Raw genomic sequence first — 21,634 nt, forward strand, 5'->3', positions numbered from 1 at the left:
CCCTCTCAGATATTTCCTGAATGAATTTTTCCTTTGTTTTATCTGATTTTCCTTACGAAGCACCCTTTTGTTAACCGATACCTGCTTATCTTTTTCAGGAAAAATAAATTCTACTTTTGCAAGCTTCTCCTCCCGCTTTTTCTGCCTAATTTCATCACTAACTCTTTTTTTATTCACCTCATCCAGGAAAGGGTCCATTGTCTTGTCCTCTGATGACTTTGAATTGGCAGGTATTGTTTCATTTGCGCTTATGAGTTCCTGTACGTCCATAGGGATTGGAACCAAGTTAATGTTAACCGGTTAATTAACCGGTTAAGACGGTTAACCGGTTAAAGGATTTTGAAAATCGGTTAACCGGTTAAAACTATATTTATCATAATCCTAGTCAGATTTATATAATGCGGCCCAGAGATATGTAAATTGCGGCCACGTGTTCCTAAACTTGAAGTTTTAATGCCGAATTTTTTTCTATTTATTTATAATAATTTTAGTGATATATAGTCGTCCTATAACTAAAATATGCAAGTAAAATCAAAAATTGGTACAATTTGCAGTAAAAAAAAGTTTTTAAAATATTTTTAATATTAACCGGTTATTAACCGGTTAAGACCCTTGGTTAACCGGTTTTTAACCGGTTAAGGTTTTTTTGGACGGTTCCAATCCCTAGTATGTCAGCAGATTTTTTGGAAGAGAAATCCTTTCGTGGATGCCTAGAATTTTCTCTCTTTTACCGCCTACTGCGAATTTGAAAAACGATATCATCTCTCCCCTTGTTTATGATTATCCGTCATGTGATGATCCTGTAAATGACGATCCATCTCCTCTTCCATTGACTATTTAGGCCTTTAACCATGAGGCTGATCCTAGTAGTAATGATATCCTAGATTTATGTACCCCTTCTTTACAACGCATCAATCATTCACGTCGTATCTGGCGTACTCCTAGATTTCTTTGTAAACGCGTCTCATCCATTATTTCCCCTGCATCCTTTATACGCACACAAAAATCTAAAAAAATTTCTTTTACGCGTTTGGTTTTGTTCTTTTCTACAATACGTACATTAGTTTCACCCTTATCACGTCCTTTCTGTTCTAAAGATCTTTTCAAAAAATTTTCTCTAGACTCTTCTATAATTATTCCTCAGTCCTCATATTTCAGCTACATTTGACACTGCTGATAATGATATTAGCGCTCCTTCTCTGATCTTTTCCTTAAATATTAGACCTGTGGATTTCTTACCTGCAGCTTCTGCTTCGAAGACCCCGAATAATACTGATATAACTCACAAACGGGTTTGCGTAGAGTTTATATGAAATTACTTTTTAAACCCATAAATTGAGTTTGTGTAGATCGGTCAATTTTGGGATAACTCACATATCACGTTTGCGTAGAGTTTATAAATATATTGCATTATATATTGATCAATTGTATAATATTGATAAAAATTAAGTTGCGCAAAACCATTAAGGATGGGTCCATAATATATTTATGAAATTTGCAATATTACAGATTTTGGTAATTAATTGTATATAGTAACAAAAAGTAATGCATTTTGCATTATTTTAATATTTTTTAATAAAAAAAAAAGTGCGAAATGCACTACTTTAACAAAAAATGGTGAATTTCGCACCATTTTATTAACATTTTAATAGAAAAAAGTGCGAAACGCACAATTTTAATAAATAATTGGTGAGTTTCGCACCATTTAATTAATATTTTAATATAAAAAGTGCGAAACGTACCATTTTATTAATATTTTAATAGAAAAAGTGCGAAACGCACCATTTTATTAATAATTTAATAGAAAAGTGCGAAACACACCATTTTAACAAAAAAATCGGGAGTTTCGCACATTTTATTAATATTTTAATATAAAAAAGTGCGAAACACACCATTTTAACAAAAAAATGGAGAGTTTCGCACCATTTTATTAATATTTTAATATAAAAAAGTGCGAAACGCACCATTTTGACAAATAAATGGAGAGTTTCGCACTTTTTTATTAATATTTTATTATAAAAAAGTGCGAAACGCACCATTTTGACAAATAAATGGAGAGTTTCGCACTTTTTTATTAATATTTTATTATAAAAAAGTGCGAAACGCACCATTTTGACAAATAAATGGAGAGTTTCGCACTATTTTATTAATATTTTATTATAAAAAAGTGCGAAATGCACTATTTTAACAAATAAATGGTGAGTTTCGCATGATATTATTAATATTTTAATAGAAAAAGTGCGAAACGCACCATTTTAACAAATAAATGGTAATTTTCGCACCATTTTATTAATATTTTAATATAAAATGGTGAGGTTTGCATGATTTTATTAATATTTTAATAGAAAAAATGTGAAATGAATTATATTAGTAACAAAAATTTTTTTGAACTAAGATTTGGATTTGCGTAGCGTTACTATGAAAAAAAAGTTGCGTAGAGTTAATAGTAAATGCATGCCGATCATTTGTGAGTTATATTAGTATTATTCGGGGTCCTCTGCTTCGGCCTTCCTTTATGATGATACACATTGCACAGAGATCATCTTACACTTTCACATTGCGTACTGTTTTGGATGGATGGATATGACCTGCTCGAAATGTTAGATCTAATCGTTTATATTCTATTTGACGAGGCAGTTGTTACTTCCTTTTAGACCCTACTCCTGATTCGCATAATTGTTATACGATTCATACCAATTCTTCTCTTTTTTTAACTGTTGATCTGTTTCAGTTTATATCAGACCGCCCTTCCCCTAATTTCATATGTGCCGATTTTTGGAATTAGTCTAAATTAAGATTTTTATAAAAATTTAATATTTTAGTAAGATTAACATTACACAAATCTAAATTAAATATGTGTTACATATTTACGTAACTCAGATTTAATAAAAAATAAAAAAATTTTTTTAATCAATATTCAAAAATAACGGTAATAACCACTTCTTTTTCCCCATCACTCCCATCACTTTTCCATCATTTTTCTATTCACTTTTATTAAATATGACAAAAAAGTTTATAAGCAAATATAGCAGTTATTTTTAAGTGGTAAGTAAAAGAAAAAACTTAATATTTTATATACATAGATAAGACATATTTTTTCATAATTTTTAGCTTTAATTTATTGTTTTTTCTTTGTAAAAAATACATGCAAATAAAAAATAATTATGATGTAAAATAGTTGTAAAATGAATAATAAGATATTCTTTTTTTTTAAAAATAACTAATTATATATTTGTTTTTTATCTTTTAAAATTATTTCATTAGATTCATTCTACTAAAATCCTTAAATGGCAAATAAAATCTTTTAAATAAAGTAAAAGAATTTGGGATTCTCTTATGAAAGCATTTTTTGGTAAGAAATAAAATTTTCAGATCGGACTTTATGCAGGTGACAAAATCGTGCATTATTATTCCTGGAGATATGCTAACGTCATCATTTTACATTCATTTGAAAGCTGAGAATTTGCTCTATCGTAAGAATCAAAGATCAGGAAAATTGGATCACTGGATGAGGCGTAATTAACGATCAAAGTCAAATCAAATTTAAAAATTAAAAATAAATATATTAGACGTAATTATTCACAATCCAGTGATTCAATTCATTCGATTTTAGGCTTATTAGATAGACCTCAATTTTCTCTTTCAAATGAATATAATTTCATTCGTGTAGCTTGCATCTACAGGTATTTAATAAATTTTTTTATATCAGATTTTATCAAACTTACAAAATTTTATATTAATAATATAATTGATGATTACTAAACATCTACATATATTAAACGAATTATTTTAAATTTATTTTAAAGATAAAAGTTGGCATCACCTTAGGGAGCAAAGATCATTCAAATTGAATCACTATATGTGAAGTAATTAATGATCAAATTTAGATAAAATTCAATAATATACTGAACGTGATTACTGAACAACTAGTGATTCAATTCACTTGATTTTAGATTCATTAGATAGATCTCGATTTTCTCTTTCAAATGAATGTAAATTTATTTGTATAGCTTATTTCTACGAAGAATTATCAATGATTTTGTCATGAGAGTTATATTTGATTTTTTAAATTTTAATGATATCTTATATTAAAAAAAAATTAAAAATTATATAATTAATTAGTTTTTTTTGCATTATCTGGTATAAATTTATTATTCTTATATAAATGATAATTTATATTTGCTTTAATAAAATTATTTTTGCGTAAAAAAATTAGATTCTAAGGATCGGCCCATATGCTTAATCAAATCACTTTTAAATAATTATAATAAATAATAAATTATATATAAAAAATTATGTATAATTCTAATTAACATTAAGTATTGCATTAGCTAATCAAATTTATTTTAAGTCATGTGATTTTGTATTATGTCAGCAAAAAAAATTGAGAAAAATTTTTTTATTTGCTTAATGTATTTATCTTTTTAAAGGCTATCTAATTTTAAAATTTTATAAAATTCTGACCATTAGATTATAAGATATAAGGGGTACCTATTATAGAGGTACCACACTGTAGACGTTGTAAACGGCCGAATATCAAGCATGAGAAGATGATAAAACACCACCGCCAAATGTAATTATCAAGTATTAAGAACGAACAAATTAATCGTGGATTGGTGTGGATGGATAAATAATTAGCCGAAAAGGATAAACATTTAAGAAGAGTAATGATCTGCATGATGTAATATTTATTGAATGATTGACAAAGAACCAATAGGATAAATAGAGTCGATCATTTGCGGCTTAGCGATCTTTAACAATGAGAACGATAAGAAAGAATAATTATAAGCCACAAAAGATAGATTATAAGCAAAACACATAAAGTGGATTAAAAGAATATATAAAATAATGTCGGAAAGATTGGAGAACACAAAATAATATAAAGGATAATATGAAAAGATGGCATAAAGATGGAATATAAAAGATAACATATTAAAAAGAATATATATAAAAGATAACACAGCCACAAAAGATGAATTATATCTTTACGACATAATATTTGAAAGATTATTTAAAGAAAAGGTAGCACAGCCATAAAAGATGGGTTATAAATTATTTCTTTGCGATGTAATATTTGAATAATAGAAAAGATAACATATAAAATAATATAAAAGATAGCATATTAAAAGATAGCGTATTTAAAATATAGATAGTATATTAGAAAGATAGTTCAAAGATAATATGTAAAGAACATAAAAGATAGTATATAGATAGAATAGAAAATAGCATAAGAATTGTATATATAGAGAACGGAATTCAAAGTAATTCCATAGTTCTCATCCACAGAACTCAATAAAAATATAAGTTTCATTTAATTATTTGTTAATGAAGTTTAATGTTAATTAAAGGTAATAGGTTCGCCCTAAACTTTAATTAATGTTCGCTTAATTAATTTTAATTAAACAAATGAAAATGTTAAGATGAATTAAATATATGTTTTTGAAAAGTAATAATTCGTAGCGAGAGCTATCGAAGTTTGAAATTAAAGGTAAAAGTGGATATAATTTGGGGAAAATTTAGAGAAGTTAATTTTATTTTATATCATTTGATGTTTTATATTACAACGCTATTTATGTTGTGAACCAAGAATGTTGTTGTATATTGACGTGTATTGTTCGGTGATTGTGTCGCTTGTTAATTATGTTGTTGATTAATCGCTTGTTCGTTTAATTGTTCGTTCGTTCGTTTGTTTGTTCTCATTCGTTCGTTCGACCATGAGAATGCCCGTTCGATGTGGCAACCTTGTAAATTGATGACAGGGGGAATCGGGGGATCTCATATGGTGCATGCTCCGAGAAAGGAAATGATCATCATCACATGATTATTATTATAATGAATATGAAAATTTAATTTCGTTAGTAAGTCACTGATAGGTATTATTAATCAATATTTTATTTTAGAATTTATTTTTAGATTTCAGGTTTTGACGAGTTCAAAAGGAACCAATAAATCAATGAGGATTTAACGAGTTAAAAACTTGAAAAGGCGAAAGATTGGAGTTTGGAGTTGTGCAAGTAATCACTTAATCGATAGAAAGCACAAGAATGTTTCTTTCGGGAATAAAGTACCTGAGAAATTTCATAAGGAGATGTGGAAGCGAAAGATAAATTTTGGAATAAAGATTAATAATGGGAGAACACCAATGTATTATCCGGGGTTCATCTGTGTGGTATGGGTTACCTCTGAGTTTGGATTTTAGATAAATGCTCAAGATTGGAAAATTTTTATTCTTCGACATTAAAGATTATAACGTATGGGTTACGTCAAATCTGGATACCCAGCTCAATAACGCGCGAATTGCTTTGGGGACGGGGAATGAAAATTGTAAAGACACCTACTATCAAGAAACATTGAATGGATAAAATGGGACAAACCTGTAAACTATCATGCTTTTACCCAATGGGAAAAAGATAGAGATAAGCCCAGTATAGGTCCACCAATTTAAGAAAGTTGGTTAGATGAGTTTTGAGGATAGCAGATGACTTTCAAAACTGGATTTTGGAAGGTTAGATTCACCCGTTGAGAAACAAGTCGGCCAACGAAGAAGGAAAAGACGGATACGTTGTATTGTTACAGGTCCTAGGCTACATTTCAGATGAGGGTTCCTGGTGTAGTGTCCTAGTTCACGCTTTCATTACAATGTTCCGTTAAAAGAAGAAAAAATAGAAGGATATTTACACATTAACGAGCCGTATAATGAACATTACGTGCAGTATTTAATAATAGAGTAAAATCCGAAAAGAAGGACATTTATTTAAAAGAAGAACATTTATTTGAAAAAGAACATTTATTTGAAAAGAAAGACATTTATCTGAAAAGAACGACATTTTGTGTGTTATAGATTAATTTATATAATATAGAATATATAGTAAGAAGGATTTATGTGGACGATAAGAAAGATTGGAAATTCGCAAACCTTAAAACTCCAAAATTTTCGTAAAGTTTGTGATATGTGAAATTATGGATCTTGGTGACAAAAAGATGTGACAAAAAGATGTGACAAAAAGAGGTGATAAGTGAAACTATGAATCACGGTGACGAAAAGATGTGACATGTGAAATTAGGGAAATCGGTGATAAAAGATAAATTTTATGGCGCAGTAAAAAACCTCCGCAGCCTGAGGAGATCGTGGACTTAGAAAAATTTTTGAAATTTCGAGGCGCGGCAAAAAATTAATAGTAAAATATGACGTAGTAAATATATAGAACCGAAAGATGGAATCTAAGATTGAAAGAAGTAATCTATTTAAAGATGAAAGAATGTTTAGAAGATCAAAAATAGAAATGATAAGAGTGAAATATATATATATAGAGAGAGGAATCCGATTGAGATTCTGGATGGATATTCATAGTAATTTAACTAAAGCATATAATGGAATGGTACCATCAATGGGAAAGCGAATATAGAACACATAAAGAGGAACACGAATTGGGAACGGAAGAATTGGATGAATGTTTAAATTGTGAATTATGTTATCCAATAGTAAATGAACCAATAGTATTCAAGAAATTTTGGGACGCGTTATTTAAATTTGAAGATGCAATAATAATATACAATGACGTAACGATTAAGGGAGTATTAGATTTATTAAGTATGAATAATTCAGAAAGGGAAGATACAATACGCAAAGGGAAATGTAGAGCTAATGGATAGAATAACGGAATGATAAGATATAGATTTGATAAGCATTTAAATAATTCAGAGTAAGATAATACATAAAGGGAAATGTAGAGACATAATGGATAGAATAACGGAATCAATAAGATATAGAATACAACCAAAAATGAAAGAAAGGGGATTACGAACAATTATATTAGTAATTGTAAGAGACTGTATTGAAAGAAATCTGGGGAATGAAGTATTTGATAGATTAATTGGAAATCCTGAATTAATAGAACACAAATATATTTTGGAAGATTGGGATGTTGAAAGAAGGTTTGAGAAATTTTGGCAATGGTATAGAATCACATCAAAAGAAATTGGACCATTACGAGTAAAGACAGGAGCAATAGAGACGTTTAGGGAGTTACTATATGAAGAAGAAGGAATAGCTATGAATGAGGAGAAAGTAAAGGAACTAATGTCCAAAATAGAATATGAGAACATACATATAGAAAATGTTCACGAATATCACAAGAATATGATGCAAAAGATAATAAGAATATTTATAGATACTAGGGGATTTACAAAAGAGCCAGAAGATTCAGAAAGTGAAGATAGTCCAGCAAGTTACGAATTGGAAAATGATTCCGAGGAAGAATTAGAGATAATAATAGGAGATAAATCATGGAAATTTAGTGAATTAAGAAGAAGGTCAAATGTTATGGATGAAGATCAACTGAGGTACATTTGGAAAATAGGAATAAAGTTGATGATAGAAATGGATATATTGGTAACGAGAATATTTATGGATAAAATTCAAGAGATAGAGGAATTGGATGAAAGGGAAAAAGAATTGAGGATAAAAGAATGGTTAGAAAAAGAAACAATAAGATGTGAAAAATGTGGTAATAGAAGGTTCGAAATGGACGAAGCGGATAGCGAATGCGGGGAATGTGTTAAAGAAGCGCAGAAGAATGAACAAGATGAGCTAATAGAATTAAGAAACAACTTAGAAAAATTGGGATATGAAATAGATGTGTCAGAAATTCAAAGAATGAAGAGTTTTGGGGTAAATAATCGAATAATAGTAACTAAAGAATTTGTGGAAGAATATATGGAAATGATAGATTTGGAAGATAAAGAATTAAGAAAAGAAATTCATAAGTGGTTAAACAAGAATACAACTTGGTGTGAAAGATGTGAAATAAGATGGATGAATGATATGTTTAGATTGGGATGGATGGATGATATGTCTAGAGTAAGAGGAATGGTATGCAAAGATTGTGAAGAAGAAAATATCGATGAAATTGATGATCGGGTAAAAAGATTACAGAAGATTTTTGAAGATATTGGAACAATAATAACTGAAGAAGAATTGTTGAGATTAACTAGTATGGGATATACAGATGGAGAAATTTTAGATAAAGAATTCATTGAAATCTTTCAAGAAAATAAAGATGAGTCGGAAAAAGAATTGAAGAAAAAATTAGATAAGTTGTTGAAAGAACAAGCGGGAATAATAGATAGTGAAGAAAGTGGCGAAAGAAGCGATAATGAAGAATCAGAAGAAGATAATACAGATGATTCAGAAAAGATTGGAGAAATACTAAGTCCGGATGAAAGATGGGATGAAGATATTGAAAATTTTAACGAAGAAGAGTTTGAAGATGAAGTTGAAAATGGTATAAATAGAGGGGATAGCGATTTAAGTCAAAATTCAGATACGAATAGTTCATTAAATATTAAAAATTCTGACAACGAAAGTGAATTATCTGATTATAATTTACAAGATTTATTTCAAGAGAATATATTGAATATGGCAACCGAGGATCAAGTAAAGAGATTGATAGAGAACGCTTTAGGCTATCCGGCTAATACTTTGAACGCAGCAGTAGGAGCAGGAGGAAGTTTGATAGATAGGATCGAAAATGCAGGAAATGAAGCAGGAGGAACAATTAGTATACCACTCTTTTATGGAAGAGAAGATGAAGATGTTACTGATTGGGTTAGACAATTCGAGGTAGCATTTGCAGCAGTCGGAAAAGCAGCGGGAGCTAATGGCGTAAGACAAGCGGTATACGCAGCAGCACATTTAAGAGGAGCAGCAGCACAATGGTATAATGAAATGAAAGAAGTAAATGCAGGTCACTTAGTGAATTGGGCAGATGCAGATAATGATAATGATTTAAAGCATAGAATAAAAAGAAGATTTACCAGAGAGGATGTTAGAAGAAAGAAAATGCTAGAATTAAGAAAAACTCGACAAGAAACAAATGAAAGTGTTGAAGAATATACAAGAAGATTTAGACAAATATTAAGAATAGCAACTAGAGGACATGCATTAGCAGATGAATATCAAGTAGATTTTTACATCGAAGGATTAGAACCAACAATAGGATATCAAGTTAGAAGACAGAATCCAGCGAACTTAAATGGGGCGATAGAAATAGCAGTAAGAGAAGAAGGTGCAAAAGACGAATTTTTAAGAAAAGCAATAGGAATACCAATTAGTACGAAGATAGATATCGGAAAAGATGACAATAGACAAAATATGTTCGCAAAACCATTGAACGAAAATTATGAGGACGAATTAGCTGAAATGTTTAAAGAGAAGGCGAAAATTGGTAAATTAGAAAGAATGGTAGCAAATATGGAGAGAAGATTAAATGACGATAATAGGAATAGGTATCGACCAAATATGGGAAGGAGATTAAATAATGGTAATAGGAATAGTTATCAACCAAATCAGAATAGGGTACCAACGTGTTTCGGATGTAATAGAGTGGGGCATTACAAGAATAATTGTCCCGAAGGAAGGAATGCAAGAGTAAATATGATAGACGAATATGATGATCAAGAAGAATATTATTATGATGAATATGGATACGAGGAACCACAATATAACGGAATATATTACACACAAGGCTATTACGATGATTATGAAGATGGAGAATTAAATTATCATAATGAATTATACGCAAAAGATGACGCAGTAAAAGGAAGAAGACAATCAAGAAGAACGAGTCCAATAGTGGGATATAAAAATAATAATGAAGAGGGAAATTTACAAGAAGAATTAAGGGAAGCAGGAAATAGAATGGATGATAGAGAAATGCCAAGTGGTACAACGGCACCAAATTATATACCTGAACGCACAGAACAAAATGGGGGTAGACCAATAGGACCAAAAGGAATGAGATGGAGTAATAAAAGACAAGCTTATTACGACCCAACAGAAGGACTAAAAAAATGGAGAGAAGCAGGAGGACCAACAAAACCCAGAGAGTATGGACCAAGATTAACTGACGGAATACCACCTTATGATATTGTGGAAGACGTGAAAAATTGTAGAGCGAATATAACATATGGACAATTAATAAACGGGAATGTTAAGTATCATAAACAATTGAGAGAAGGAACATATAGACCAAGAAGTATAAACGAAAAAAATTGACTACACTCAGTGGAACTATGAAAAATGATAGAAGAAAACTACAGCAATGAGAACAGAATTAGAAGTTGAAGATCAATTAGTGAGCGTAATAATAGATACCGGAGCAGCAGTAAGCGTGATAACAGATAAATTAAGAAGAAGATTGAATATACCTATATTTGGAAAAAGTAAATTTAGATGTACAATAGCAAATGGGCAAAAGATAGCAGCGTTAGGAAAGGCAAATATAACTTTGAGATACAAAGATGAATTGGAAATACTAAGAGAAGTTGAAGTAATCGATTCAGAAGAAGAGGATCTAATTTTGGGAAATGATATATGGAAGTTATATAATGCAAAAATAAATTTTGAAGATCATACCTTAAGAATGGAAGAACAGGGAGAAATAATAACAATTCCAGTAGGATACGAAAGGGAGGTATATGAAAGTGAGGAGAGCGAAGACGATGAAGAATATGAAAGCAACGATGAAGGAGAGGTATTCAAAATGCACCAGAATTTTAAATAGAGAGTCTTGGCTCTGAAGAGAGAGACGGAAAAGATGCTCGAACCAAGTGAAAAATTTATGCAAAAACTAAGTATAGGGAAAGTAGAAGAACCAATTTGGGAAAATATGGTAAAATTACTATTAGAATACCAAGATATTTTGGAATATGACGGGGAAATAGAAGGAAGAACAAAAGCAGCACAACATGAAATAAAGATAAAAGAGGGGGTAGAACCAATAAAGCAAAGAAGATACAAAGAAACAGATGAAAAGGCAAAATTTATAAGCGAAGAAGTGGATAAATTGTTAAAACAAGGAAGGATAAGGAAATCAAAAAGTCCATGGAGTTCACCGGTTACGTTAGCAGGAAAGAAAACGGGCAAATATAGATTCTGTATTGATTATAGAAAGTTAAACAAGATAACTATAATGGATAGTTTTCCTTTACCAAGAATGGATGAATTATTAGACAAATATAGAAAAGCAAAATGGTTTTCAAGTATAGATTTAGCAGCAGGATTTAATCAAGTAGAGATGAAAGAAGAAGACAAAGAAAAAACAGCATTTGTATGTTCGAAAGGATTGTTTGAATATAATGTAATGCCGTTCGGTTTAACGAATGCACCAGCAACATTTCAAAGATTAATGGATGAAATATTAGAAGAATACATAAACGATTTTGTGGTAGTATATATTGACGATATTATGATATATTCAGGAAATTTGAAAGACCATATGGAACATGTGGAAAAAGTATTAAAGAAGTTACAGGAGAATAATTTGATAATAAAATTAAAGAAATGTAGATTTTTGGAAAGAAATATAGAATTTTTAGGACATATAGTAGGAAATGATGGATTGAGGCCGGACGATAAAAAGATAGAAAAGATAAAAGAAATGAAGGCACCAACAACGGTGAAAGAAGTAAGATCATTTTTAGGACTTTGTTCATATTACAGAAAATTTGTGAAGAATTTTTCAAAGATAGCAAGACCAATAAGCGACTTGAGAAAGAAAGGAGTACCTTTCATTTGGGGAAAAGAACAACAAGAAGCGTTTGAAAAATTAAAAGAAAAGTTAATACAATATCCAATATTGCGACATCCAGATTGGAAGAAAGAATTTCTATTAATAACAGATGCATCAGGGAAAAGGATTAGGTGCAGTATTAAGTCAAAAAGATGAAAAAGGAAAAGAAGTAGTAATAGCATATGCAAGTAGAAGTTTATTACCAGCAGAAGAAAATTACCCGATAACAGAATTGGAATGTTTAGGAATAGTTTGGGGAATTCAACATTTTCATAAGTATTTAATCGATAGAAAATTTAAAGTAATAACAGATCACAGTGCATTAAAAGGATTAATGAACGCAAAAATACCGAAAGGAAGAAGAGCAAGATGGGTAATGGAATTACAGCAATATAATTTTGAAGTAGTACATAGGTCGGGAAAAGAAAATACGAACGCCGACGCACTAAGTAGATTATTGAAGATAGTGGAGGAACAACCAGAAATAGTAATAATCGATGGAGTAGACGGATTGGGAAAAACAAGTATAGTACAAAATTTAATTAAAGAATGGGAAGAACAAGGATTAAAAGTAAGATTCAATACTTATAAAAGAAGAAGAAAAGATAAAGATGAATTTCACGAATCGAAGATGGATACAGAATGGAAATTCAGAAAAGAAGTAGTGGAACAAATAAATAGAAGAATGGTAGAATACGATGAAGATACAGATATAATAATTTTGGACAAATCACCATATTGTGAATATTATTACCAAAAGACGAAAAGTTTTGACAGAGGATTAATTACTCCACATGGAAATCATGAGATGGAAAAAGAAATATTCAGATTGAAAGAAACAATAGATAAATCAATAGTGATATTTTTAGAAAAAGATGGCGACGTATGTTGGAAAAATTACATTGGAAGAGAAACAAAGAAAACGGAAAAATCATCATATCCAACATTAAAAAAGGATGAATATTTGGACATGGTTAGAATGTTTGAAGAAAATCAGGGTGTGTACAAAGATACTAAAAGATACAGTCGAGTAAAAGTTAAAAATGACAATAGTAGTTGGAGAAAAGTATTTAAAGAGGTGGAGAAATGGAGAAGAGCACAGAACTAAAAATACAGAACACATAACGAAAATAACAAATTTAGAAGCGAAATCAATTAAAGAGGTATTATGGAAGAAAATAATTACAAGAGAATAATTGACAATATCAAAAAGGAGAATAAATATGAATTGAAAGAAGGAATTCTATATAGAGTAAAAGGACAAAACAAATTTAGAGTAATCAGGGATTATGAATACGAAGGATTGATGTATATGATGCATGATAACGAATTATCAGGACATTTTGGAGTAGAAGCGACATTAGATAGAATAAAAGAAAATTATTGGTGGAAAAATATGAAAGAAGATGTAGAAGAATATGTAAAAACGTGTTGGAATTGTCAAATGAGAGGAAAACCAAGAGGAAAGAACGAATTAATGCCGATAAAGATAAATGAACCATTCGAGATGATTGGAATAGATATAGTTGGACCATTAAAAGAGACAGAAAAGGGAAATAAGTATATTGTAGTAGCAATGGATTATTTTACAAAATGGCCCGAGGCCGCACCACTAAAAGAAGCTACAGCAAAAGAGGTAGTAGAATTTATTTGGAGGGACATAATTTGTAGACATGGATGTCCAAAGAAAATAATTAGCGATAGAGGGACTCACTTTAACAATAAAATGATGGAAGAATTAGTAGAAAGGTGTGGAATAAACTATAGATTAAGTACACCATATAGGCCACAAACAAATGGTCTGGTCGAAAGATTCAATAAAACTTTATGCGAAGGATTAGCCAAATTAGGAGAAGAAAATTGGGATAAACATATACCATCTGTATTATTTGCATATAGGACAAAGAAGCAATCATCAACAAGAATTAAACCTTTTTATGCAACATACGGAAGAAGAGCAAAACTACCATTAGATAAAGACGAAAATAAAATAACATTAACTGATAGAATAAAAATATTAATTGAAGAGCTACCGGTAATAAGAAGGAAAATAAAAGAAAATGTGAAAGAAGCTCAAGAGAAACAAAAACAACAACATGACAAAAGAGGAATTAGAAAACCTAAATTTGAAATAGGAGAAAAAGTATTATTATATGAAGCATGGAGAGAGAAACAATGGTCTGGAAAATTACAGAGCAAATGGAAAGGACCATATTTAATTCACGAAGAATTTGGAAATGGAGCATACAAACTTAAAGAATTGGATGGAAGAATACTAAAAACACCACAAAATGGAGAATGGTTAAAGAAATTTTATGATCGAAGGGGATTTACACCAAAAATAGTAATTAAAGGAAAAGAGGTATTCGATAAGACCCGAGTTCGATTCGATTAAAATTATTATGAATGAGACCCGAGTTCGATTCTTTTAAAGTTATTTGTGAGGTCACAAATAGCGAAGAGGGGGATAATGTAAACGGCCGAATATCAAGCATGAGAAGATGATAAAACACCACCGCCAAATGTAATTATCAAGTATTAAGAACGAACAAATTAATCGTGGATTGGTGTGGATGGATAAATAATTAGCCGAAAAGGATAAACATTTAAGAAGAGTAATGATCTGCATGATGTAATATTTATTGAATGATTGACAAAGAACCAATAGGATAAATAGAGTCGATCATTTGCGGCTTAGCGATCTTTAACAATGAGAACGATAAGAAAGAATAATTATAAGCCACAAAAGATAGATTATAAGCAAAACACATAAAGTGGATTAAAAGAATATATAAAATAATGTCGGAAAGATTGGAGAACACAAAATAATATAAAGGATAATATGAAAAGATGGCATAAAGATGGAATATAAAAGATAACATATTAAAAAGAATATATATAAAAGATAACACAGCCACAAAAGATGAATTATATCTTTACGACATAATATTTGAAAGATTATTTAAAGAAAAGGTAGCACAGCCATAAAAGATGGGTTATAAATTATTTCTTTGCGATGTAATATTTGAATAATAGAAAAGATAACATATAAAATAATATAAAAGATAGCATATTAAAAGATAGCGTATTTAAAATATAGATAGTATATTAGAAAGATAGTTCAAAGATAATATGTAAAGAACATAAAAGATAGTATATAGATAGAATAGAAAATAGCATAAGAATTGTATATATAGAGAACGGAATTCAAAGTAATTCCATAGTTCTCATCCACAGAACTCAATAAAAATATAAGTTTCATTTAATTATTTGTTAATGAAGTTTAATGTTAATTAAAGGTAATAGGTTCGCCCTAAACTTTAATTAATGTTCGCTTAATTAATTTTAATTAAACAAATGAAAATGTTAAGATGAATTAAATATATGTTTTTGAAAAGTAATAATTCGTAGCGAGAGCTATCGAAGTTTGAAATTAAAGGTAAAAGTGGATATAATTTGGGGAAAATTTAGAGAAGTTAATTTTATTTTATATCATTTGATGTTTTATATTACAACGCTATTTATGTTGTGAACCAAGAATGTTGTTGTATATTGACGTGTATTGTTCGGTGATTGTGTCGCTTGTTAATTATGTTGTTGATTAATCGCTTGTTCGTTTAATTGTTCGTTCGTTCGTTTGTTTGTTCTCATTCGTTCGTTCGACCATGAGAATGCCCGTTCGATGTGGCAACCTTGTAAATTGATGACAGGGGGAATTGGGGGATCTCAACGTACTCGTACTTTTATCCAATTTTGATATTGGCTAAGGTTGCTTAGCTAAACTCATTTTAACTTTTGACAAAAGTCTAAACTTTAATTAGTAATAGTTTAAACTATGACAAAAGGTTTCGACAATAGCTAAATGTCTAAACTATGTCTAAACTTCTAATTAATAAAATTTAAAATAAATAATTATTAATACATTATTATATATATTTAAATAAATTTTTTATAAATAAATATTATATATTAATTAACAATTATTAATAAATATAGTTAGACTTCCATATAGTAACATTCCATATAATTATATTATATAAAATTTCTCCATATAATCACACCTTTGGGAAAAACTAATTTATATACTTATTATATAAAAAACCTTTGAGATCTGTTTGTATTAGTAATAATATATAAAAAGTAAAATTACTAGGGAAACGGTAAACCGTTACGTAGTCCGGAGCTTATCAGTATATAGGTAGATAATCACATGCTCAATTAACCGATCGAGATAATTTCATGTGATATAAGAACCAATTAAACGTCGACTCAAAGAACAAGCGGATGGACAACGGGATATTTTGTACCACCATGGATAGAACATAAAGAGTCCTTCGCTACACTCCGAACTAATAAAACTGGTTATTAATTAAACTTACTATATATTTTAATATATATAATGATTTAAATAATTAATATAATGTATATTAAATTTTATAATTGTAAAACTGATTGAATTTATATTAAATCATATAATTTATTATAATAAATAGTAAACTTTATTAATTACTATGTAAAAATATGTCTAAACCTTTCACAGTTTTACTAGTTTCGTTAGTTTCGCAGTTTCGCAAATTTTTAATTTTTTAATAAAATGTTTCAACTAGTTTCGATTTCAACAATTGTCTAAACTACTTAGTTTCGCCCAGCAACCTTAATATCGGCAAGCTTGCTTTTACCTTAGCCTTTATTTTAGTTGCCCACATTGCAAGACTCCAGCTACCTATATTATATCACATTTTTGTTATGCTTGTCATATTCATGACAAGAAACTTATCCAAACTCCTCCTCCTCCACCTTCTTCTTCCTTCAGCTTACCTCATAAACATATATCGAAAAAACAAGATGATGGCTTCTATAAAGATGTAACTTCTTGGCACTTAGGAATTTCCTACCGCAAGTCTTATGCTTTCCACGATGTTTTTAAACATGATAATGGCTCGCATACAGCTCGAACTCTTATCACATATTCTGCTCACAAATCCATCTCCCATCCTATGAAGAAACAACTTGCCCATTAACACCGCCATGAAGCTCTTCTCTCAAACTGAAGCAAATTTTTATGGCACCTTGTTCACCCTGACCTACTTGATTCTTCTATGTGGATGGCTACTAAAGAACCTGCTGTTGTCATTCCTCCTTCTTTCTACAAATTGAATATGTCTACTACTGATTACTTACTTGTTCTGAGTGTACGTAATTTAATATTCTCATGTCCTGATATTTCCTTCTATCTGAAAGAATGCTTCCACCACTCCTCAGTTGCACTTGTATCCTCTAACTTCACGAGTTTTATTCAGAAAGTGGTTTTGAACCCCTCCTCTATAGTTTCAAGCTATTTCATTACTGACAAACCCACTTCTGGTCCATTTGTCAGTCTGAACTGTCCTATTATTAACCCTTAAGATTTTAAAACTCTTGGCTTTAGTTATTCCATTATTGATATGGTCTGAAGAATACTCTCAAATAGTGCTTCCCTTTATGTACCTTCTCATAATTTTCTTTGGTTAATAATTTCCAAGCACAATACCTCTTCAGTATCACAGAAGTATCTCCATGAAGCTATTCAATCTGTCATTACCACATCGGCCTTCTCTTCAACTTTTTCACATCTTTGGAATAGTGATACATGTTTTTTTTTCAAACTTAGCTGTGTTAAACCTTGTGATATCTTAATGTTAATAGATGTTTGCGCCCCTTGGTTTGACTCACATACTTGTCCTACTCCTTCTGATGCTCGAACACCGTGGAAATTACCTGCTGATTTTGTTCATCCTGCATTTTTATTGTGCTTATTACGCTGATTTTCCATACTTATTATTATTTTTAATTATCTTTTCTTCTTATCTCTTCTTCTTATGCTTATTTTAATAGAAATTTAAGCTCTTCTATCCCTCCCTTTCTATATATTATGAATACCAAATTTATTATTCTATATCGAAAATTTACATACAGCACCTTGGCAATTGATGAATTTACCTTATTGAATTACAAAATTTCACAAAATTTTATGTCAGCCAGAATTTACACATAAAACTTCGGTTAAAGATTAATTCGACTAGCTCTATTAGTGAAAATCTTCACCTCCTCAAAATCACGAGACCCTTCTGATGTCTCTTCTACTGCTTCTTCTCCTCATTATATCACAACTCTTCTTTAGCGTCAGTTTTTCAGAATTCCTGGATTTCTTGAATATCCTCTTCTATAATTCGGGGTGGATCTTGGATCTCGCACTTGGATTTTTTGCATCGCTTAACAGTTCAACCTCTTAGGATCTTTTTCTGGTAACAGACTGGATTTTTGGATGTTAGATAGTTGACTCACACTGGCCTTCAGGTAAAGTTGAGATATGCGATTCTGTAATAGTTCAGTTTTTCTTTTCTTTAATTTATTTTAGTTTAGATTTTTTTACTTGTATGAGTTGTGAATCTACTCCTTTTATTTTTTATTAGTTTATTTTCTTATTTTATAATATTGTTCATTTATTTTCTCAATTTTAAAATATAAATAAAAGATAAAGTCACAAGACTGTTTGTATAGTAAAAGGATAAAACTGGGTTAGTCACTCTATCTCAGTGGTTAGTCACTGAGACCCTCATTAAGCCTGAGTATGGAGAGGTCGTAGGTTCGAGTCTCATGACCACAGAAATAAAAAGAATTTTACTGCAGATGCTACAACCAATAGCGTGAAGGTACAGGGATTAGTGTAGTTAGACTGCATTATGGTGAATTAGTGTATACAGTTAGGCCGCATATTTCAACTAAGGGTCATGGTATCCTTTTAACGTTCCCTATGAGGCCATTGGCATGCCAAGCAATCCTGTCCTTGAGGTCACTACTATACCTTGAAGGGAACTTCTTGTCTGTGTGGTCACTTCACAATACCACTTGAAGTCAGTAATAGCTAGATGGTCATCCTAGATGGTAAAGCTGAGGGTGCAATGTCTTAGTGGTAGTTTGACCTTCTATTAGGTTTTAGACCAACCAAGATGTTCGTGCACAGAACAGGTAGCATGGTTATAGGGTTCAATTCTCCCTTGCTTGCAGGTATGGTTGGTGATCCTGGTGGTTGATACCCACCATAATAGGTGATCTTGGACAGATGCCTGCTACTTCCTGTCTGAGTGGTCACTACAAAGTATACCACTTGGGTAAACAACTGTACTATCAGTGCTAGGTAATCGCGGGCTGTAGTGGCCTTTGAGTGAGACTTAGTACCTAAAATGGTGGTATAGAAGGGTACTAGATGGTTGATGTTACCTGTCGAAAGTCCTCCATAAAAGTAGGTCTCTCTCAAAAATCGTTAAATAAATTGAGTACCAGTATCATGCAATGGGTATAGGATGAGTAGGCGGCGTATTCCTAGCTTCAGATCAGCTTTAAAAGTGGCCTGATGGGGATGTCTTCAATAGTGGTGCTGTTACCTGAGGAATTAAGTACTTGGTATAATGGTTGCCCTTGTGAAGATGATAGGATACTAGTCTGAGAATGCCTTAAAAAGAAGTAGAAGGAGGCTTGGCCGTAAACACTAGCAAAGTAAAAGGATAAAACTACTACCATTCGATTTGTCTCAGTGAGACGATTCTAATAAGCTATAGTACATCTTTGTACGATTATTAGATGCCAAGTTATTTAATATATTCTTTATATAACTGTGATTATAAACATTTCTTTTTAATATAAGTTTTTTGAGGATAGGTGTGATAGTGACTATAGATAGATTGTGACTATATAGGATAGATTTTAATAATAAAGTGTTTTAAACATTCAACTGGTGTGACTATATAGTAGAATGTGACTATAACGGAAGTGATTATAGAGGGAGTTGGCTGTAATACTAAAAATCATCTGATTGATGATCACTTGACTAAATAATAAGTTAAACAAAAATTTACATTTGTCAAACTTAAATTATTAAATGTAAAAGAAATGAGAAAAACCCCATTTTATTAATAAAAAACTCATTTCTCATATATTTTCATATAATAAGTTTAGAACTACTTTATTTTTGTTTTATATTAATAAAGTTTTATTCTTATTTACTATATAATTTATTTTTTTTAAAAAAAAAGTTGTATTATAATTTTTTAAATAAATATAAAAAATTACCATATTTGCATTTATAAATTATGTAAAAAACCTCCTCGAGATTGGATCTAATCGAGTTTTTACAACCCAAAGCGGTTCCAAGTTCTTCCAGTCCATCAATCGTTGGAGCATCTGAAGGGCATCCTCATCTCCCAGATTATATTTTTGTCAAAACTGATAAACTGCATTATACAAATTTTTTTTGTGAATAGGCTGATCTGGATAGTCATACCTTAATAGGGGATATATAGATACCGAATCTATTCGCCCTTTAATGACGTACTTCTCTATATCGGCTAACATTTCCTTTGTCAACTTCTGAAATCGCGGGGCTATTTCTTGAATCAACGGGATAAGCAGATGATTATGTTTGTTATTAAACGAGTTTACTTTTACAACTCCTGTTTTCAGACGAGTGACGTTAAGTTTCTAAGGGCATAATGTTCGTTGGGAATAAGCATTGCGTTGCTTTGTCAGATCCGATGTAGTTTGTGGATTATGAGACCCAGATTTTGCGCATTCGTAAGTGGCCCTTTACATTACACCTTGAATAGTTTCGCTTGTTCTGATCTTATAACTGAAACCTTCTTTTGACACAAACTTATGTAACCAACTTTTGAAGTCTTCCCAATCGGTAAAGGTAACACTGGTAAAAAAATGGTCTATCCTACACATATCCTACACATATTTTACATATATCGGGTACTCAAAATGTAGAAAATCATACACAAATAATACACATATCATATACATATCGGGTACTTATATATATAGTATACCTATCAGGTACCTAATATATGTATGATATATATATTAGTACCCGATATGTGTATGATATGTGTATTATTTGTGTATGATTTTCTACATTTTGAGTACCCAATATGTGTAAGATATGTGTAGGATAAATCATTTTTTTACCAGTGTAAGCCCAGAGGTTAATTCTAAAGAATCGGATGGCTCATCTGGTCTATCAG

General features: G+C 30.6%; 2 protein-coding genes across 2 annotated transcripts; both read left to right on the forward strand.

Annotated features, from left to right (window-relative positions):
* Nucleotides 1–7,371: 7,371 nt before the first annotated feature.
* Nucleotides 7,372–7,653, forward strand: OCT59_019542 (uncharacterized protein; the record flags this gene model as incomplete). The annotated part of the gene is made up of 1 exon (XM_066143603.1): nt 7,372–7,653. One exon carries the CDS (start codon nt 7,372–7,374, stop codon nt 7,651–7,653), a length of 282 nt encoding a protein of 93 aa, XP_066005338.1.
* A 130-nt stretch (nt 7,654–7,783) lies between these two features.
* OCT59_019543 (uncharacterized protein) lies at nt 7,784–11,056 on the forward strand (the record flags this gene model as incomplete). Its single annotated transcript, XM_066143604.1, has 1 exon — nt 7,784–11,056. The coding sequence occupies one exon, from the start codon at nt 7,784–7,786 to the stop codon at nt 11,054–11,056; it is 3,273 nt and encodes a 1,090-aa protein (XP_066005339.1).
* Between the last annotated feature and the right edge of the window lie 10,578 nt (nt 11,057–21,634).

Source organism: Rhizophagus irregularis, chromosome 29 (assembly GCF_026210795.1).
Source record: "Rhizophagus irregularis chromosome 29, complete sequence".
Lineage (NCBI taxonomy): Eukaryota > Fungi > Glomeromycota > Glomeromycetes > Glomerales > Glomeraceae > Rhizophagus > Rhizophagus irregularis.